At 37.8% G+C, this 23,115-nt stretch overlaps 1 protein-coding gene across 10 annotated transcripts in view; it reads left to right on the top strand.

Moving 5' to 3' along the window:
* The window catches only part of PTPRD (protein tyrosine phosphatase receptor type D), a 1,190,026-nt gene that overhangs the window by 908,680 nt on the left and 258,231 nt on the right, over window positions 1–23,115 (top strand). For all 10 annotated transcript variants that reach the window (XM_085214154.1, XM_085214153.1, XM_085214152.1 and 7 more), the window contains one exon: window positions 5,650–5,817. In XM_085214154.1, coding sequence (XP_085070280.1) covers window positions 5,733–5,817 — 85 coding nt within the window. In that variant the 5' untranslated portion in view covers window positions 5,650–5,732. The remainder of the gene's footprint in view (window positions 1–5,649; window positions 5,818–23,115) is intronic.

Here is a 23,115-nt window from a genome sequence, read left to right as displayed (position 1 = left end):
ATACATTTTATTCCATTTAAAAGATGTGATTTTATGCAGAGGTATTTCTGAATTCATCTGGGTTAAACAGTTTATGAATGTTAATTTCATGCTTTTTTTTTTTTTTTTTTTTTTTTTTTTTTTTTTTTTCCTGTCTATTCTTTCCAGTAATGATTCAGCTGTCAGTCAGGCTTTTTCAGCCAAAACTCGTCTATGAAATCTGTTTATTTTCTTTTATGAGGAGAGATCTTAGTTGATATGCAAAGATTTGAAGTATTGGCACATGTGCCTTCACTTGATTTTAGTGATGTTTTAGATTTCTCATTTGTATCTCTTCACTTGCATATGTATGGTATTAGAAATCTGTGGCTAGGGAATTGATGTAAATTTGGATTGTGGGTGTGATGAATGAAGAGTAGAAATAAAATATCAGTGCATTCTTCTGTTTCAATCTTTGCGAGGCAATGCTTACAAGAACAGTATTAAAACAAATGAACAAAAAACAAACAAGGAAAACACAGTATTTTGTTCTTTTCCCTTGTGTCCTTTTTACCTAAAAAAGGGCCTTGTATTAAAATCTTTAAATAATCTTAAATAAGAAGTAATCTTGAAATTTCTCCTAAGCAATTTCAAAATTTAAAGATGAACTACAAAACTTGTTCTGAATAGCACAAACAAACACTCATATCTAAACATTCCTGTATTCCAAAATTTTGTAATGCTTTCATGAGTAAACTTTATTTCCATTCCTCTCAACGTGGCATGACTTCTTTTATGTTTGCGTTCAAGTCTCTCCCAAGAGACAGTGTTATCAAGCATGTACAGGTACAATTAGGTATGCAAAGGTAGGCAAATCAAAATACATTAAAAAAAAAAAAAGGGATTTTCTTAGTGTTATCTTTTTTGTTGTTGTTTTAAAATTTGCCTCTAAGTAAATATTTTTTGTAACTTTGACCTTCTTGGAGCAGAGGCCACTCTTCCAAAGTACTGAAAGATTACTCTCAATGGAGAAATAATCAAACTGCATAGTGGTAGCTCATTGTTCAGATGTTTCGTTCATGCAGCTGATCTTTCTAAGGGGAGCTGGTGTGTATGCCACTGCCCTGGTACTGTCATCTGTCTTGTTCCCAGTAAAATTCTCCTATGTCTGTACACTTTATAAGGGAACATCTAATCTGATATTTACATATCTGCTAGTGATAAATATATTACTTAATTTCACCCTTTTGTTTCACTCGTATTAAAAGTTTGTTTGTCTGAGGAAAGATAGCAGAACACCAGTTATGGCGAAAAAACAGTAATTCAGTTGTAACTCCTTCAAAGCTTTTCATATTCAAAGTAAAAGTCTTTTAATGACTTAATACTGCAGTAATTTATTTATGCAATTTCTTCAGGAATTATCCTAAAGAAAACCATCATTTCTTATTTCTGTAATAACTGTTGATCTCTTCACAGCTAGTGTGACCCATTTTCTATTAGGAAGAATCCTCATCTTTTTGCAGTTATGTAATATGGATGTTGTAAGAAAGGCTGCTAAGAAAATGCCCTAATGTGAGTACGTCCTGAAAGACAGACAACGGCATTTTGAGGAAGAAAATAGTATAAATCCATTCTACAACTGCTGTGTGTGTTGTCAGCGTTTCTGGTACTCTAGTCTTGATGTAACAAGCCACTGACAGGAGGAAATGCAAAAGAGAAGAGAGTATCTATTTTAAGAATACATTTAGATGAACTTTTAACATTGGAATTATGAAGGTAGCATGTATTTAGACCTTGTAAAGAATTGTTTCAGTTTTCACAAATCAGTGTTGATCTAGATATAAGCTGGCTACCAGCATTAAGTTTGGCACTGTTGTCCGTAGCGGTGTCTCTGGCTGAAATTATTATTATTATTTTTTTTTAAATGCAAATCTAAAGCAGTTGTATGGCCAAGCTTGACTGAATCATAGAATCATTAAGATTGGAAAAGGCATCTGAGATCATCTAAGTTCAAACTGCTGGTCTCTTTTCTGGCTTCTGTCTAGGGATTTCAAACCATCATCTGCATGACTCTCCAGACAGAATATTTTCAACTGATTTGAAAGAAAGAGGATCAAATCTACTATCTTTCTTCAAGTGCTTCTGTATACTTGACCTAAAATGTCAGAAGTCAGGAGGCAGAAAACAACAGGCAGGGTCTCCTGCAAACCTGTTAATCAGGTTAGATAATGCTATGACACTCAGGAACAGCAAATAAGGAAGTATTGAGGGTTTTGGAATGCATAATCTGAGTGATAACAAATATCAACTTGAATGTAGATATAATGAATGCAGTATTTCTATGTGCACTTACAGTGAATGAACGGCCTGTGTTTTTTTTTAATTGACAACAAGCGAAAAAAGGCTCATTTTTCTTTTCAACCTTTTCTTTGACAGATTCTGTGATCCATTCCTTAATTTTCTCAGAGCTTCTGGAGGAAAAATGTTCATATTCACAAATCACAGTCATGAAAAATTCCTTTTTTTTTTTTTTTTTTTTTTTTTTCTGGAGCAGATAGCTATTTTTCTACTAGGTACAACATTTACTACATCAGTGGAAGTGTCTGGAATATGAGAAAATAATCTCTAGTGCCCTGTTAAAAAACAGTTGTGTAAAACAAGCACTTTCATGGACACCTTATTTTTCCTTCCTCTACTCCCCCCATTAATTATCAGTGTTGTTTCCTCTCCACTTCCTCCCCTGCCAAAGGGAGCAGTTTATGGTTCTGACACAAATCTTAGTATCTGTCACGTTTCTGCTCTTCAACTTCATGCATGTCAGCTAGAATCTTTGCCTGACAATTAAAATACAAGATTTTGTCCACAGGTCATCTTCCTTTGGAGTTAGTTTAGTCCTTGCAACCCTTGCATGCTAGCAGAAGCAAAATCAAAATTATCTCTTCCTTGGAATTGCATTTCATACATCTCCATCTCTGTCCTAGCATTGGAATCATTATGTAGCAGTTGGCTCTGATATGCTTGCACAGACACAAATTGAGTCCGACAGGACTGATGTCTCATGGACTTTGCTGTCATTTGAAATGCTGGCATGAGAATGGTAGCAATGAAAGGGGAGAGCTGGTGCCTTCAGCACTTTCTCTGTGAAGATTTCTTAAATTTGTGTTTTTTGATAGCAGAAGCTGATTCAAAAGATAATTTAACAAAAGAGATTCATAACAGTACTAGTTTTCTAACAGCTGCTTGTATCTTTTCTTCCTTCTTTAGCAGATTCTTTGAACATTGTGCTGTACTTTAAAATGAGCTCTTTACACCACCCACAAATCTGTAAGATCTATCTAGTAGAATGGCAATTAGTATAATTTTTCTCCTCCCTTTTTTTGGGAGTTTGATGCTTTGAAACTACTCGTGTGGTAATGAAAAAGATAGTATCTGCTCTCTTTATTGTGCTTAAGCTAGACTTCACACTTGCCAAAGTTTATGTGTTGTAGGCCCTTAGAAAATTACAATTAAATTTCAGTGTATTTCAGTGACAATCATAGAATCATAAAATGGTTTGGATTGGAAGAGACCTTTGAGATTATCTAGTTCCAATCTCCCTGCTGTAGGCAGGGACACCTCCCAGTAGACCAGGCTGCTTAAAGCCCCGTCTAGTCTGTCCTTTAATACTTCCAGGGAGGGGACATCCGCAAACTCTCAGGGCAACCTGTTCTTACTACTCTGAAAGGAAATAATTTCTTCCTGATATCTAGTATATATTCACACTCTTCCAATTGAAAACCATTTCCCTTTATCCTATTGCTACATGCCCTTCTAAAAAATTCCTTCCCAGTTTTCCTGTAGGCCCCCTTAGGTACTGTAAGGCCACTATAAGGTTGCCCTGGAGCTTTCTCCTCCAGGCTGAAGTTCCCCAAACTTTCTCACCCTGTCCTCATAGGGGAGGTGCTTCAGCCCTCTGGTCAACTTTGTGGCCCTTCTCTGGACCTGTTCCAATGGTCTTAAGTCCTTCTTGTGCTGGGGGCCCCTGACTCCAGCTGGGTTCTCATGAGAGCAGAGTAGAGGTAATCAGAGAATCATCTCCCTTTACCTGTTGGTCAAATTTCTCTTGATATAACCCAAAATACGGTTGGCTTTCTGGGCTGCAAGCGCACACTGTCAGTCATGTTAGATCTTTGTCAATGGTTTACGGGCTGGTTCGGCCCAGTTCTGTGACTAGCGGGGCAGAGGGATTTTGCAAAATGCACGCTTCCAGAAAAGGGAAACAGGGGACCCAAAAATAATTAAAAACAGCAACAATGATCTGAGGAGAAACAAACTAATTTACTAAATATAGCATCAGAATGCAAGATAACAGACTATAATACAATGTAATTAGAATTGAAGCTAATAAATCAAATATAATGAGAGAGAGAATGTCTAAAAGGTGGATAGGCCTCACCATAACACTGAGGTGAGGTGCACAGTCCGGTTGAGCAGCAGGGAGACGAAGAAAAGCAGATGAACAAGAGCACATCAGGTGACCTTGCCAGGGGTTATATCTCCTCTCTGACCATGAAGCCCCCTGGGAAATGTAGTTCTTCTCTTCCAGACAGGTACCCAGAACTTGAGCATTAACAGTTAAACTCTCAGTGCACTACATGATGTTATGATGTGGAATACCGATAACAATAATCATAAAACCATGGCAATCTTTCATCAGCTGATATCCCAAAATACTTCTCAGCGTTGCTCTCAAGCCGTGCTCCATCTGACTTGTTTCTGTGCTTGGGATTGGCCCTACCCAGGAGCAGGAACTTGCACTTGGCTTTGCTGAACTTCACAAGGTTGACAAGGGCCCTCTTCTCAATCCTGTCCAGGTCCCTCTGGATGGCATAAAAATGCTAGTGATATCTCCAAATAGCTTGACAAGGTAATCAGGCTATTTGGAGATATCACTAGTATTTTTATGTTCTTTAATTTTTGTCACTGCTGAGATGCAATGAGCTAATACTGAGCCGAGCACTGCTTTAAAAAGGCAGGTATTTGAGTTGCAGCTCTTTCTGCATATCATATCCAATTGTGGATCACAGTAAATGAGGTTGTACAAATTGGAATCTGATCCATTTATGTAATGCTGGATTTTTTATTTTTAATTTTTTTAACGTTTAGCATAATTCACATATGTAGAGGAAATTACAAAAGGAATTTTGACCCCCAGGAATTGTTCAGTATGCTTGATGTCTGTCTTTAAGAATATCTCATGAAGTAGATTTAACTGTGTTATTCCTACCAGACTTCAAAGCATTAGCTCTCGGTATGCTGTTTGCAAATGGACTTTTTTTCTGTTTACTGAATCCAATTTGAATCTCTTCTTGCAAAATGAGTATTCCAATGCTGTATTACATACTTCATTAAAAGTGAAGAGTCATATGATTCAAAAGGTGTTGTGAAGTAGAAGACAATTCAGGGAGTGATAGATCCTTGAATCCTTGAAAAAATACACTGCAAAATATGTTGGACATATGAACATATACCGTACATTCTGTCTTTTCATATGCACCAATAGCCTGAACCAAGTTCCTTTTCTTTCATTCTTACCCTTTTGTCTATTAAAACATTTGCTTTGTTCCAATTTGCAAATATTGAGTAAAATTGGACAATTTCTGCCCTATACCTACTAACCATATTTCTCTCTTTCTTTTATCTGTTCCACAGGCTCTGAAAATATTTCATCTGAAATTTCAGACTGGACAGACTCGCAGTAGCTTCTGAGCCAGTGAGAACGAGGCTGCCAAAGCATGCTGGTGCCAAGCTGTTGGATGATGCACGTAGTCAGGAGAGTGGTGGTGCTCCTGTGCTTGCTACTCTGTGCTGATGCTGAAAGTAAGCTTATTGTTCATTTGTGCTTAGATCTTGGCTAGGATAAACAAACAGTTTTGTTTTCATCTGGTGTTTACTATGGGTCTCTGAATGAGCCTCTTTTTGATTAATTCTTAAAACACTGTAAGATACTCTCTAGATCACAGCCAGTATTTGAAAAGGATTATTTATGGTACTTCCTTACTATTCTTCTAAAAGCCCCTTTTCTTAAGCAACTAATGGTCCCGCTCAGATGTGAAGACTGTTGATATAATGTTATGTAGTAGAAACAAAGACCAACTTTACTTGACAAACATTCATTAAATTCATTTCATGCATCTGTCATTCCTTAACTATTTATTTCTTTGATTTGGTTAAAAAGAAAAAAAGCACCTCCCCCTCTCCGTCCCCCCGCAATTAATATTCATTGCAATTAAAATTCCAGGTCTTTGTAACTACAACAACAGCTGTTGTAATTTATTATTTCTGACAGCTGTTGTGGAGTACAGTATCCAAACAAATCATGTAGAACTGACAACTTAGTGGCTGGCCCAAATATGTGACAATTTAGTTGGAAAATGCAACTGTGTTCACTTATACTTAGGGAAGGGAGGGAGCTGTTGGATTTTGCTCAATTAGTTTGACTATTAATGGGAAAGCAATGCCTTTTTTTTTTTTTTCCGTAAATCACTGGGGCTACCTTGTCTACATGTGTTGTTTCTCCCAGCGGTCCTGTGGCTTCTTGAGAAATAATGTACAAATGCAAAAAGTTAGGTTTACTACGGACTGACTGTTGTTCAGTTGATTCAGGGATATTTTTCCAGTAGATATTTGTGATTCTGTACACCAATCAATAACTTCATTACAACTCTGACTTTTGAAGACTTGTATTTTTCTATGCATGTTTGTAAAACAAAGGAGCAGTTGAATTAAATAGTAACATACACACAGAAAATCAACATTAGATAAGTCAGTTCTCAGTAAAGGCATGTTGAAGAGTTTCTTATCACTCCACCTGCACTTCAGGTATACTAAATTATAGCAATGGAAGAGATGCAAAATTTTTCCAATTCTATCCATAATAAGACTATTCTTAATATGATAGTAATATGAGCAAAATATACATATTTTGTAGCTCTTTTTTTTTGGGGGGGGGGGGGGGGGGGAGAGGGAAGAGATGAGGAGAGTAGTTTTTTTAAGAATAGTGTGGCATTTAGTTTAAAAATAGCTACTCACTACATTATTTAAGAACACTCTATTGTGATTCTTACTAATTTTAAATGAAACAAAAAAGAAGTTGTCTTTTGTCCTTTGCTACTTGCCTTAGAAGGACTTCCCATTGTAGCTAGAATTGATGGGGTCTCATGCAGAATAAATGCTGTAAAATGTATGAAAAGCAACTTGTTTTTATGTGAGAGATACTCTCATTGAAAACAGCCTGTACAAAAGGTCTGAAATAGATACTATGAATAAGTGAAAATGACATAGCAGTAAATATTAATATTAATTAATTGTAGGAAACTAAGATTTTTAGAGGAAGATTCTTAATATTTTTTTATTTTTCACAGGGCTAACATGCTCTCCTGACTGGAGAAAAATCTAAAATCTCTTAATGATAAAAGATTAAATTTTTTGCTTCCATATTTGTTGAAGAGGGATGTAAACCTTTTTGACTGGAAGTGCAGTTTCTAGAGTAATCTGTTGGCTTAATATTTTTGACTTCATCTGAATTTTGAAAGGTACATTTCTATGGACCCTATCTGTTTTACTATTGTAAAGGGTTTTTGCCACTTGGGTATTGATACTTTTAAGTTATATTAGTCACTACAGAAAGTGAATGAGCTTGAGGTGAATATTCACTTATACAGAAGGCTTTTGTTCAATTTGCCTCTCTCTTACTTTAGAGTAAAATCTCTATCTTCTTCTTACAAATGATAAAAAATGTTACTGAGTGTGGAAGTTGCCCCAGATTTTTATAAATGCATGTATACAATTTTTACAAGAACTCTACAGTTAAAACTGATTTTTCAGTTCAGACTTGCTTTTCTGCATTTTGTTTCATTTCCACAGAACTTAGGAGGTAATTTAATAATGAAAACAAAAGCTAATATAAGATTTTCTTCACTTCCGTTAACTTGGATTAAATTCTAACTTGAAGTATGTGATACATTTAATACTAGCTAAAGAGATCTTGTACTGAATACCATTCACGTTACTCCTCCGCTAAGATATGAAAATAAAGACAGACTGTTATTTCCAAGCAGTTAGTAAGCTTTGAATTTGCATGGGTGATTATTTATGTGCATACGGATGTCGTTCGTTATATGGTATATATTAGGTAGTGTGACATATATGCATTTATGAGTCTATAGTGTGGAGAGTCACAGTAATATTTCACTCTTGCATACCTTGTTTGGGAGATATGCTGAGTTTCCACATGACAATTATTTTGTAGGCTGGACGTAAGCACAGCTTTCTGCTGTGTTGTCATGTGTCTAGAAAGATGTTTAATTTGTTCTCTGATGGATTTCTTGAGGACTTGAGGGAAAGTTCCTGCTCTGCTGGAGTTGGTCTACCCTCCAAATTTGCAGATACTGCTCCTGTTTCCACAGCTCTTTGTGTAAGGATTTCAGACCCTAGTGTTGTCCAGACCTGCTTTGAAATTCTTCATAAATAGTTGGCAAGACTATCTTATTCTGTTTTAGTAAGGAGAACATATAGCAAATGAGACAATGGGGACAAAATTACTCTACATGTAAAAGCTGTGTCTTGATAAGGAATAGGAAGTATATCCTGACATTTCTACTGCGTTATATTTTTATCGGGAATAATGAATACATGCTCTTCTCATCACCCTGGGGTATCACTATTGTGTGAAATCCAATAGGAAGACTACTTACTTGTCCCGAAGAGCTTCTAACAGTATTGTTTAGTACTTCTTTTCTACTGAAATGCTATTCTCACAGATGAGCACGGGAATGAGAATTGTTTGGTTTATATCATCTTTGTGAAATACCTCAAACTCTGAAATACACTGACACTAGCTGATGAACTTACATGTAGCCTTCTGCAAAGGAATGCAATATAACATTGCTAGAAAAGTCCCTCCCTAGCTAGTTTGATGAGGACATCATACCCTTCATGCGTGCGGCTGAGATCTGATTCTGACTGTTAGAAAAAAAGTATTTAAACTTGACTAAACAAAATAAGCGATATTCAAAGGTAGCAAAATCATTTCACTCCTTTATTTCTAGTTAAGTATATGTAACGATAGAAAATGTAAAATGTCAAGTAATATGACTTTTTTTTTGAGTTGTCTTATTTATATTTTGTAATATATATTATATATAGTCATATATTTATAAACATTTGTTTAGCCTTCTGTTTGTAGAAGTACAGCCTGCTGGTTTACAGTATTTATCATTGGATAAATTGCTTTCAACAGTACAAAAGGCAGCTAGGTTAAGACAATACTTATCTACTGTGAAATTAGTAATATCACAATATTTTTCATAAGAAGAGAATGCTTTTCTCATGTTTTCTAAATTAACTGGCAGAGTTTATTACTTAGCTAGAAGTTTTCTGCACATTGATCCATTTGATAACACTGGTAACATCTGAACTTCCATGAATATTTATTTATGTACATACAAATGTCATACATTACATGGTATACGTTAAGTGGTGTGTCAGATATGCATTTATTGGCCTACACATAGCACTGCTTTAATGACGTGAGCTGTCTGTCTTACCAGTTTGAAACAAGAGCTTATAGAGAGTCACGGAGACCATTTATTTAACAGATTTCTGTTCAAACTATAGAATATGATATTCTATTTCTTTATGACCTCTATAATGATGATATATCAAGTCACTGAGTTCAAAGAAAGGTGTTCCTTGTAAGATGTTTGTTCCTGGGTTTTCTTCGTTAAACTCATTTGTGTTAGTAGAATCTAATGCATTGCTATAGATGTAATTCATCCTACTTAGTGATTTTAGCAAATCACACAGGACATAATATGATAATTTTCACCATTCTCTCCACTCTAAGAAAGAGTTCTACATTTTCTGCTACATTCCAGTATTTTTTTTCTGTTTATTTTTTTCTTTGTTCTTGGTTGCATAGCTTCTGTTCTGACATTTTGCTTATGCTGCTTCTTTTGATGTGATGTTTTAGAAGATAGCTATGTTCTTTCTTCATTCAGTAAAAATGGTTGCAACTAACAATAAAAAGGCAAACTAAATATTAACAAAAATACTAACAAAAAAATACTAATCATAAAGAATACATTTCTTGTGTACTAGTTCCATTCCCAGTTTTTGAACACTTTGCTCATGGTTCCAGAGGCATGTGTCAGCTATCATGCTGTCTGATGGAAAACTTTTTAAGATTTTTTGTAGAATCAGGAACAGCTGAAACTTTGCTGACAAGCCAGTGATAACCTTTGACAAATGCAAGGACTGAGAAAAATTCTATTCTAAACAGGATCAGAATAAGGTAGTTTGATATTAGTGGAATCAAATATGTTTGCTATTTTTCCTCTTTTTCTCTTTATTTATTTATTTATTTTTTCCTTGTTCAATTTCATTCCTTCATTTTATTTGGCTTTGTTTTTCAAAGAACACCTGTTTCTATATACCTGCTGATATAATGACATCTCTTAAGATTGTTTGGCATTTTTCAGCAAGGCAAAACACATTTAGACAGTCCACATTCAAATCTTTACTTCTAAAGACTACTATGTCAAATGATAGATCTTCTAAAATGATTATGTTGTTGAAATTAATTATTCTGTAGTAAAACTTGCAATTGGACATGCATGGTTTACGTTAAATCAATAAAAAAAAAAGAGAAAAACAACAACAACAAACAAACAAAACAAAACCAAGCAAGTGTTTTCTGGAATAAATTCATAAGTACTATTTGAAGACAGGCCCGATACAGAAACTGTTTGCTTTGTTGTATGAGTGCTTGTGATAACTAGGACTAAATTTCTATTGGATTCAATTTAAACTCTGACAATGAGGTTATTTCAGTTATTGTTTTCAACTGTAGCAATAGCAAAAGCTGTAAAATTAAAAAATGTAAAGAAAGGAGCTGTATTTTAATGTCAGAGAAGGAATGGACAGTACCACTTTATTGAAGTTAATGTCAAGTGTAAACAAAAATTGCATGTGTGCTATTCCCTTTAGCATCAGTTATTTCAAATGGCAAGTTAAGAAATCAGCATCATTAATATTCCTTTGTCAGAACAGGCTAGGAATCCCATTCTGTCTAGATCTGGTACACCATTTAAGAACATATTCAAATATTTTAAATGTATTTTTAAAATGCTTATAAAAGCACATATAATAGTCTGAATGTAGGAACAATTCATAATGAAAAAACCAAGCAGATATGTAGAAATGTTAGATCTTTGGTAATTATTCACAACACAAAAACTGCTAAGTTGGTTTAGGATATTTTCACTCCTTATTTTAGGTTTTCCTCTCAGTCTGAAATGGAGATAGGAGTGTCCATTTTGACAGTGAATTTCTGAATAACAGATTCAGCAAATCATGAAGTATGTGAAAGTATGTAGAAAGACCACCATGAATTCTTGTTCCTAGACTTAAAACTCCCTCCAAAATTACTGATGTATGGGAATGTTTTGCATTCTGTAAATACTGTCTGCCTGATGGTGCATTTTTACAAACTGTTCAGAAGAAATGTTTCCTAATATCCAATCTAAACGTCCCCTAGCAAAACTTTAGGCCATTTCCTCATGTCCTGTTGATTTTTACTTGAGATTAGAGACAGACTCCTGCCTTTCTACAGGCTTCATTGAGGTAGTTGGAGAGGGCAATAACGTTTCTCCCGAGTCTTATTTTCTTTAAGCTAAATAATTCCTGTTTTCCCAGCAGCAGCTTGAGGCTTGTTCTCTAGACTCTTCACCAGCTTCATTGCTCTTCATTGGGCATGCTCCAGCACCTTGATGCCGTTTGTGTAGTTAAGGACCCTAAAGAGGACACAGTATTTGAGGCGCAACTTTACTAGTGCTGAATACAAGGGATGGTAATTTACCTCATCCTGCTGGCCACACTTCTGATAAAAGCCTGGATTCCACTGGCTTTTTTAGCCACCTCGGCACACTGGGCACACACATATTAAGATGGCTATCGACCAATATCCTCAGGTTCTCTTCTCCCAGGCAGCTTTCCAGCTACTCTTCCTCAGTCTGTAGCATTGCATGGGGTTGTTGTGACCAAAGTACAGGTGCTGGCAGTTAGCCTATTGGAATGCCATACAGCTGAACAAAATGCATTTATTTAGCCTATTCAGATCTCTCCGCAGAGTGTTCCTATCCTCAAGCACGTTAGCATTCCTGCATAACTTGGTGACACCTGCAAGCTTACTGAGTATGCACTCAATCCCTTTGTACAAATCACAGATAAAAACATTGAAGAAAAATTGCCCCAGTACTTATTCCTGATAAAACCCATGTGTGAGCAACCTTAAATTCGATTTAGCACTATTCACCAACATTCAGAAAGTTTCCTACCCAGTGAAGTGTATGCCCATGAGCAGCCAGATTCTCTGGGAGAATGCTGTGGAAAACAGTGTCAAAAGCTTGATTAAAGTATAGGTATGCAACATCCACAGCCTTTCCCTCATCCACTATGTGGGTCACCTTGTCACAGAAGGAGATCAGCTTAGTGAAGCAAAACCTGCTTTTCATAAACCCATGTTGATTGAGTCTGGTCATCTGATTGTCCTGTACGTTGGCACTCAAGAACTAGTGCATTACCTTCTCTGGCACCAAGGTCAAGCTGACAGACTGTAGTTCCTCAGGTCCTCCTTCTGACTCTTGTAGGTAGACGCCATATTAGCTAGCCTCTAGGCACCTGGAATGTTTCCATATAGGCAGAACTAATGATAAATTATGGAAAGTGTACTGGTGAGCACTTTCATCAGTTTCCTCAGTAGACTTGGTTACTTTAGTCTTTTTCTCAGCCTTCATCACTGTGAATTCTTCCATATCCAATAAAGATTAGAGATACACTGTAGCATTGCTTTTTTTGCTAATGATTTGTAGAAGTGTTTTTAATTATCTTTAATCATAGTAGCCATATTAAGCTCCAGCTGGGCTTTGGCTCTTCTAATTCTCTTACTATAGAGCCTCACAACATCTTTGTAGTCCTCCTGAGTGGCCTACACATTTTTCTGAAGGTCATAAACCCTTTTTCTCCCTGAGTTCTAGCCAAAACCCTCTGTTCAGCTAGCCTTGTCCAATTCAGCGAGCCTTGTCCAATTCTCCTCTTGTCTTGTCTCTATGCAAATGGAGATGGCCTGCTCTTGATCCCTTCAGATTATCTTCTTTAACAAGGCCAAAGTCTGCCCTCCAATATTCCAACATGAAAGTTCTGCTTACCTCCCTCTTTACCTTCCCAATGATTGATGCCACATTTATTTTGCACTTCAAGGAGGGTCCCACCTAGGTCAATATTTTCCCTCCACTAATCTCATACATGCTTTAGAAAAATATACAAAACACTTGTTGAGAATATTTGCAAATGGTTCTATATTGGAGAGAAAATTAATTATTTGGACTCGTGCTCTAGAGAAAATCTATATATTTAAGCAACAGCAAATGTAAAGTCAAACAGGTAAGAATGAAAAATACAGTTCAAAATAGACTAGTGTCTTTGGGATGATTCTGAAAATTAACTTTTTTTTTTTTTTACTCCATAAACAAGGACAAAGTAAATGTATCAAGGAAACTTAAACATGCATGTATAGGCCTACTGAGGTTTACAATGCAATGTAAATCTAATCCATTAAAGAAATGATTGTTGACAAACTGGAGAAAGCATAGGGAACTGAAAAATGTAGATTTATGCTGAAGAAATGCTTACTAATCTTTTTTTTTTTTTAATTAAGTTTGTCTATAAAGATTACTGAAAGCTTAAGAGAGCTACTGTGGATATGCTTTTATGTACAGAAGAAAGTAGCTGCTATAGACAACTTTGCTTAATAAGTTTGAGGAGAAATTAACAGTAGACACAGAATCACAGAATCATCGAGGTTGGAAAAAAACTCCAAGATCATCCAGTCCAACCTACAGCTACCATGAATATTTCCCCGCTAAACTGTGTTCCTTAGTACAACATCTAAATGTTTATTGAACACCTCCAGGGACAATGACTCAACCATTTCCCTGGGCAGACTATACCAGTGTCTGACCGTTTTCTTGGAGAAGATGATTTTCCTAACGTCCAAACTGAAACTACCCTGGTGCAGCCCATTCCAGCACCTCACCACTCTCTCTGTAAAGAACTTCCCCCTGACATTCGACCTAAATCTTCCCTCCCTCAATTTAAAACCATTTCCCCTCGTCCTGTAGTTATTAACCATCTCAAAGAGTTGATTCCCCCCCTGTTTGTAGGCTCCCTTTAGGTACTGAAAGGTTGCAGTGAGGTCACTCCGCAGCCTTCTTTTCCCCAGGCTGAACAAGCCTAGCTCCCTCAGCCTGTCTTTGTAGTGGAGCTGCTCCAGCCTCCTGATCATCTGTGGGCTCTCCTCTGGATCCTCTCCAACAGCTCCCTGTCTTTCTTGTACTGAGGTCTCCAGACCAGGACACAGTACTCCAGATGGGGCCTCACAAGAGCAGAGTAGAGGGGGACAATCACCTCCCTGTCGCTGCTGGCCACCCCTGTTCTGATGGACTCCAGGATACCATTTGCTTTCTGAGCTGCTGGCTGGCTTACGTTAAGCTTTTCACCTATCAAGACCCCCAGGTCCTTCTCCGCAGGGGTGCTCCCAAGGACTACTCCTTCCAGACTATATGTCTTATCTCTTGCTACTTGAGAGAAGAGGCCAACTTTCACCTCACTATAACCTCCTTTCAAGTAGTTGTAGAGAGCGATAAGGTGTCCCCTAAGCCCTCTATTCTCCAGACTAAACAATCCCCATTCTCCCAGCCGCTTCTCATAAGACTTGTTCTCCAGACCGCTCACCTGCTTCTTTGCCCTTCTCTGAACACGCTTCAGGGCCTTGATGTCTTTTGTGCAGTGAGGGGCCTAAAACTGCACACAGTACTTGAGGTGTGATCTCACCAGGGCTGAATACAGAGGGTTGATCACTTCCTTGCTCCTGCTGGCAGCACTATTTCTCATACAGGCAAGAATGCCATTGGCCTTCTTGGCTACCTGGGCTCACTGCTGACTCATGTTTTGCCGAGTATCAACCAACACCCCTGGTCTGTTTCTTCCATCCAGTCTTGCAGTCACGCTGCCCCAGATGTGTAGCATTGCATGGGACTGTTTAGACTGAAACGCAGGACCTAGTACGTGGTCTTGTTGAACGTCTTAAAATTGGCCTCAGCCTAGCTATTTTACCTATTGTGATCCCTCTGTAGGACTATCCTACCCCTATGCAGATTGATACTTCCTCCCAACTTGATGTTGTCTGCAGACTTTCTTAGAGTGCACTCAATTCCCTTCTCCAGTTCATCAATCAAGATATTAAACAGGCCCTAGTACTGACCCCTAGGAAACACCACTCATTACCAAACACAAGCTGGTTCTCCAGCAAGTTTTTACCCAGCAAGTAGCACATGTGTCCAAGCCATGGGCTACCAGTTTCTTTAGGAGAATACTGTGGGAGGCAGAGTGAAAGACTTTGCTGAATCTAGGTAAACTACACCCACAGCCTTTCCCTCCTCTACCAGGTTGGTCACTCAATCATGGAAAGAGATTATGTTTGTCAAGCAGGGCCTGCCTTTCACGAACCCATGCTGGTTAGGCCTGATCCCCCATTTGTCTGGCACATGCTGTGCGATCTCCCTCAAGATGATCTGTTCCATATTCTTTTATGACACTGAGGTCAGGCTGATGGGCCTGAGATCCTCCCTGTGACCTATGCAGATGGGGTCACATTGGCATGATTCCAATCCTCTGAGTCCTCTCCATTTGATCAGGAATTCTGATGGACTGTGGATGTGTCTTGATTATCTATTCCACTTTCTCCTTCAGCACCTGCAGTTGGCTTCCATCTGGCCCCATGGACTTGTGGCAGTCCAGGTGAAGTAGTGGTTCTCTGTTTTCATCTGAACCACGGAGCATTTATTCTACTCCCCTTCCCAGTCTCCTAGTCAGGGGATAGAGTATCCCAAGGATAATTGGATTGGCTTATAAGGACAGATGTAAAGAAGGCCTGGAGAACCTAAACATTTTCCTTATCGTCAGTAATCATGTTCCCTGCCGCATCCAGTAAAGGCTGGAGATTCTCCTTAACATTCTTCTTACTGCTAATATATTGATAAGAAAGCTTTCAGTTCTCTTTTACCTCAGTGGCAAAGCTGAATCCAAGCTGGGCTTTTGCCTTTCTAATTTTCTCCCTATATATCCTAACCACTTTTTTGTACTCTCCCTAGGTTTCCCATCTTTTCTTCCACAGGAAGTAGACTGTCTTTTTCTCCCAAAGGCTCACCAAATATTCCCGGTTCATTTGTGCAGTTTTCTTCCCTGTTGGCTCATCTTCCAGCATAGGTGGACAGCTTGCTCCTGAGTCTTTAAGACTTCCTTCTTGAGGAGCGTCCAGCCTTCTAATAGCTAGTTCTGGGCAACTACAGTATAACTATTGGATTGGACTCTGAAGAGACAGTTTGCTAGTATATATCAGAATTTACTCAGATTAAGATTGGATATATTTAAAAACTAAAAAGAATATTGTGTACTCATTATAAGAGTGACAAGGATAATCACAGAATCACAGAATCACAGAATTGTAGGGGTTGGAAGGGACCTCTAGAGATCATCGAGACCAACCCCCCTGCCAAAGCAGGTTCCCTACACCAGGTCGCACAGGTAGGCGTCCAGGCGAGACTTGAATATCTCCAGAGAAGGAGACTCCACAACCCCCCTGGGCAGCCTGTTCCAGTGCTCCGTCACCCTCACCGTAAAGAAGTTCTTACGCACATTCGTGCGAAACTTCCTGTGCTGCAGCTTATGTCCGTTTCCCCTCGTCCTGTCTCCACGTACCACTGAAAAGAGACTGGCCTCACCGCTATGGCCGCCACACCTCAGATATTTATAAACCTGGATCAGGTCCCCTCTCAGTCTTCTTTTCTCAAGGCTAAACAGACCCAGTTCACTTAGCCTTTCTTCATAGGGGAGATGCTCCAGGCCCTTCACCATCTTTGGGGCCCTCCGCTGGACTCTTTCTGAGAGATCCCTGTCTTTTTTGTACTGAGGAGCCCAGAACTGGACACAGTACTCCAGATGAGGCCTTACCAGGGCAGAGTAGAGGGGGAGGATCACCTCCCTCGACCTGCTGGACACGCTCTTCTTAATGCACCCCAGAATGCCGTTGGCCTTTTTGGCCACGAGGGCACACTGCTGGCTCATGGCCAACCTGTCGTCCACCAGGACGCCCAGGTCCCTCTCTGCAGAGCTCCTCTCCAGCAGCTCATCCCCCAGCCTGTATTGGTGCATGCAATTATTCCTCCCTAGGTGTAAGACCCTACACTTGCTTTTGTTGAACCTCATCCGGTTTCTTACTGCCCAGCTCTCCAGCCGTCCAGGTCTTGCTGAATGGCAGCACAGCCTTCAGGCGTGTCAGCCAATCCTCCCAACTTGGTATCATCAGCAAACTTGCTGAGGGTGGCCACTATCCCCTCATCAAGGTCATTGATGAAGATGTTGAACAAGACCGGACCCAGCACAGACCCCTGGGGGACACCACTGGTTACAGGTCTCCAGCCAGACTCTGCACCACCAATGACGACCCTCAGCGCTCTGCCAGTCAGCCAGTTCTCAACCCACCTTACTGTCCACTCATCTATCCCACACTTCCTCAGCTTTGTTATAAGGATGTTGTGGGAGACAGTATCAAACGCCTTTCTAAAATCAAGGTAGACTACATCTACCACTCTTCCCCCATCCACCCAGCATGTGACAGCATCATAGAAGGCCACCAAGTTGGTTGAGCACAACCTCCCCTTGGTGAACCCATGCTGACTACTCCTGATAACCTCCTTTTCTCCCAGTTGTCTGGAGATGATATCCAGCACAAGCTGTTTCATCACCTTTCCAGGGACAGAGGTGAGGCTGACAGGCCTATAATTACCCGGATCTTCCTTCTTGCCCTTTTTGAAGACCGGAGTGACATTGGCTATCCTCCAGTCTTCAGGGACCTCCCCTGTTGTCCAAGACCTCTCAAAAATGATGGAGAGCGGTTCGGCAATGACCTCCGCCAGCTCCCTCAGCACACGTGGATGCACCCCATCAGGTCCCATGGACTTGTGGACCTTAGTACTGCCTAGGCGCTCACGCACGTCCTCTTTCCTGACTAAAGGGAAGTCTCCCATTCCCCAGACCCTCTCACTAACCTCCACAATGTGGGAAACCTGAAGGAGAGCCTTTTCACTGAAGACGGAAGTAAAGAAGGCATTCAGTATCTCTGCCTTCTCAGCATCCCCTGTTACCAGAATCCCCCTCTCACTTAGTAAGGGGCCCACATTCTCTCTAGTTTTCCTTTTGCTGTTAACATACTTGAAGAAGCCTTTTTTATTATCCTTTATCACTTTAGCCAGATTCAATTCCAGACGGGCTTTAGCCTTCCTCTTTGCATCCCTGCAGGCCCTGACTACATTCCTATATTCTTCCCAAGTGGTCAGACCCTTTTTCCACATTTCATGGACCTTCTTCTTTCCTTTGAGCTTGCGCATGAGCTCCTTGCTCATCCACAAAGGTCTCCTGCCACCTTTTCCCGATTTCTTGCTCACAGGGACGCACCGATCCTGAGCTTGGAAGAAGAGCTGTTTAAATGCTGACCAGCTCTCAGAGGCCCCCTTACCTTCTAACACCCGAGCCCACGTGATAGCTCCAAGTAGGTCCTGGAAGAGATCGAAGTTGGCTCTCCTAAAGTCCAGGGTAGCAATCCTACTTATTGCTTTGCTTCTACTTATTGCTTTGCTTCTTCCACTCAGGATCTTGAACTCCACCATCTCATGATCACTACAACCCAATCTGCCCCCAACCTTTACTTCCTTAACAAGTCCATCCCTGTTGGTGAGAATAAGGTCCAGCAACACTCCTCCCCGTGTCGGTTCCTCCACCACCTGCATCAGAAATCCATTTCATAATGGATGCTCATTTCAATCCATAATCCACTTGACTTGACATAATTTGTTTTAAATCTGTGAATGAATCTATCTGAGCGAAGAAAGGAAAGGAGGAAATTATTCAATATGGTGTAAAATTTAGTGCACCTTCATCTTGGGAACTGTAATACTAAATAAATCTAAATTCTCAAGGAGACACAGCCAAGTTAGCTAAGGTACTTAAAATAGCCTAGGTAAAGATTGGAGTTCTGGAAGACTGGAGCTCAAGAAACATTTGTATACTGCTCTTTAGAAATATGGTTTTAATTACGTTGTAAAAGTAGGAGTTTAAATTCAGTGATCCTTGTGGGTTCTTTCCAACTCAGGATGTGCTACGACTATGTATTTTATGATTCTGTGATGGAACAGCTGCCACGTGTGATGAGGCTGATAATGTTTTGCTGGATGTCTTCTGATGTTTACATTTCACAAACCAAGAAACATTAGTGGAAAATCTTTATCACATATCTTTTTTATCTTCTTCTTTTTTTTTTTTAATATAATATTTTGTCTTCAGATGTACTTTTTGTATAAAGAAGAGTAACGTGTCCACTGACCTTTCTCAATATCAGTGCTTTGATGAAAATGACTTAAAGGTTGTAGCATCTAAAAATATTTGCATTAAGCTGAAAAACTAGACATAAATTGCAATTAAGAAAGACTTTTCAATGAAGATGATATTCTGTCTACTGTATTAGGAAGAGCTTTTCAGATTAAGTTGATAAGAATTCCCTTAATATTAAACATGGTCTATATATTTAAAAAAAAAAAAAAAATTTCATAGAAAATTAATTCAGATTTTCTTTAAATAATTAATCAGTACACTAATTAAGGAATAATTTGATATTAAAGGTGTTTATTAAAATTTTAGTTACTGTACAAAAAAACATGTACTTACACTATCCCTTTTACAAACCTCAATAAATGCTTTTAATCAGTGGATACTTAGCAAACAAGGTGCTTGAAAAAATAGTCTTCTTATCACTTACTGTTCTGATAAATGTTTATTATTTGGTTGTCAACTCTTTACATTGTACCAAATTCAGTCATTCATGAAATAAGATTTTCAATTTTTCTGACAAGAAACTGCCGCTATGCTATTTTATTAATATATAGTTATTATTATATTATGTAGCTCTTTTTTTGATACAGATGTACAATCTCAAATTATAATGTTACAGTTGTACAGAAGGTGGTCATATCATGAGAGGATGCTTGATTCTAGTACCTGAATATTTGTTCAGCCTCATGAGTTATAATTATTTTGTAATTACTACATCTCAAAATAATCGGTGTTGAAACCTTTTTTTAAACAATTACCTGTATTTTTTTTTTACTAATATCTTTAGATAGAAAATTAAAATAGATTTTTTTTTTTAACTGTTACTTCCACGAACCCTATGTTGCTAACCAAACATCATTGTCTTGTATTCATGACTTGCATTCCACTTAGCAGCTCATTTTTTGTTTTTATTCATGGATTGTAGGCTTCTAAAAATAGTACAGTGAAATGGAGTACTTTGGAGACATATAAGTGTAACGTTGTGTATAGAATGAGTATGTTAAAGATGTTAGTTTTACATGAAAAGTGTGTGGAATTTTCCCTAGTAAAAAATCTTTAAGAAAAAATGTCATGACTGTAAGTTGTTTGGCAGCAACTTTGCATCTACACAGAGAAGGAGCTCATTTGCTCAGCTGAGAAAATCAGCTAAGTATCAATGACACCTCATGATCATGATCAATTTAGAGAACTCACAGGTTATGAGTAGATAACGACTAGAATGAGAACTACAATTTGCATTAAAATTGATCACTGAATCTTTTTGGAATGTTTTGCATATCAGATGATTGAATGGAAAGAAAGTATTCCTTCCTATGGCTAGCTTCTTCCAGTCATTAGAAACTAATTAATTTATAGTTCTATTTTATGCTTCTTTGTTTCCTTCAAAATGAATGTGAATATATGAATTGAAGGTACTAAGAATTTTTAACTAAACTTAACAATTAATTTTCTTATCTAATTTTGAAATGTGGAAGTTAGGAAATGTGGGTAAAATTTGTACATATTGATTGTATAAAAATATCAGATTTTCAAAGTTAAAATATACTCAGATTCCCAACTGCAGAAATATATCTTGATTTGTTTACCTTTGCAATAGCCAAAAAAAAAAATCCACCTGCAGTCTGGAATACTCCAAATCATCTTTTCCCATCAGATGGATAGACTAATAATTTTGTATATATTCCTCTTCAATATTTTCTGGTCAAATGGGTGTTCATAGGTAGCTTTGTTATTTTATTTTATTTTATTTTATTTTATTTTATTTTATTTTATTGTGTTGAGTGTATCTGTAAAGTCTTTGGCTTCTTATAGCATTATGATTGTTGTTTGCTCTTTTTTGTTTATCTCTGAATGTGTGCTTCAATGTCTTGTTCTTCCATGTAAAATACACTGTAACTTTGAGGGAAACGTACTAATCTTGGATCCTGGGGATGAAGAGTTTCAGTTGTTTAGATGGTAATAGATCTGTCTTAACTTTCCATTTTACAAAAAAAGTATTCTGAAGTATCAGTAAGAATGGAAAAATATTCTCTTATGTAAAAGAGGACAAATATCAATAAAACCATTTTCCTAATTGTACATTATTATTTACACGTAAGATTTAATATTATTTGCTTCTTCAGTGACAAACAATGCAAAACTTCAACCTCAAACTTCAGAGCTGTTCTCTTTGAGCTATAGATCTCTTAAAGCAGACTGAACTGCTGTCTCTTATTTATAGATCAACTTCAGAAATGATGCTTGTTAGGCATCTGATTGTAGAGGAGAAGGGATAAATCAAGACAAATGGATTCAAAAGAAGAGGGTCTCTTGTCTTAATTATTTTCAGAAATGTCACTTCTGCACCCTGTCCTAAGCTAACTTTTCTCGGGTAAGTTAATAATCTTGACTGTAGTTGTTTCTCTTAACCAGTATATTTGGACATTACAAGTAAATGTTAGTAACTTACATCTTTGAAGCGAGAAAAAAAAAAAGATCAAGGGAGTCACATAATCCCTACTACTTAGGGGAATATTTCTAGAAAAATACCGGACAGGTAATTCATAGTTTCAAGGAAAATTGGTGTCTTTGACTGTACAGGCAATGAGTTCTCAGCTGCTTCTAAAGTGGAGATAATTTTAGAATTCAACTGCAGTTCAATTCTAACAACAGGTGTGGAAAAAAGTTGATATTTCATAGCATATACTTAATCATTTATATTCAAATGCTATGAATTTGAACCTCTAGGAAAGATCTTATATCCCAGGTTTGTGATATTTTTTCACTGATGTTCATTTCTGATTACAACACTGGTGTTTCATTAAAGATAAATAAATTATGCAATTTTTTTTTATTTTTATTTTTTTAATGCTAGAGAGAAAGTTATGTTTCTTTAATTAATTTCCTCTCTCTTTAGAATGTACACATGGTCCAGAATAGATAATTAATTTGATAATGATTTAAAGATTTTTTGAAAAGGGTCATAAATACCATTTAACTGTAAACAATATTTTAGGATAATTTAAATCTTACCATTATAGTGCTTATCTCTAAATGTTTCTTTGAGGAGAGTGTACAGAACTCTGAAAATTAATCAGTTTTCCATTTATACTAGAAAATCTTAAATTACAAAGACAACAGAGTCTGTTGTCTAATATTACTTTTGCCTTTACCTCTTTCCCTCCTTTTCCCTATTTTCTGTGCCTTTTTTTTTTCAATTTTTTTTTTAATTTTTATTTTTTATTTCATCTTACTATACATCTCTCAGTCCAGTGCATTAAGACAATGGGTATACTGTCCCTACACCTCAACTGTTGAATTCTGGTATCTAAAGCTGGAGTGCTTTCTGACATGAAATGAAAGCGAACAGGGTTGACTTTGAGATGTGTGCATTTTACACTGAGGTTATAAAAGGGGAAGTGCTCTTAACTGGCCAGTGAGCCTGTATGAGATCACTGTGTTCCAGCAAAGCTCAATGACAACCATACCTGATTCTCATTACCCATGTTCTGTGGCACCAGAGAGTGTTGTGCCATGAATCGCCCTGTTAGTTCACCAGTTCAGAATTTTATATCTTGCATTTACCCTTTCTACTTCTTTTACACATCCACTTTTCCGTTCAGTTGTCTTCTTGTT

Source organism: Meleagris gallopavo, chromosome Z (assembly GCF_905368555.1).
Source record: "Meleagris gallopavo chromosome Z, MGAL_WU_HG_1.1, whole genome shotgun sequence".
Taxonomy (NCBI): domain Eukaryota; kingdom Metazoa; phylum Chordata; class Aves; order Galliformes; family Phasianidae; genus Meleagris; species Meleagris gallopavo.
This window is presented reverse-complemented; position numbering and strand designations above follow the sequence as displayed.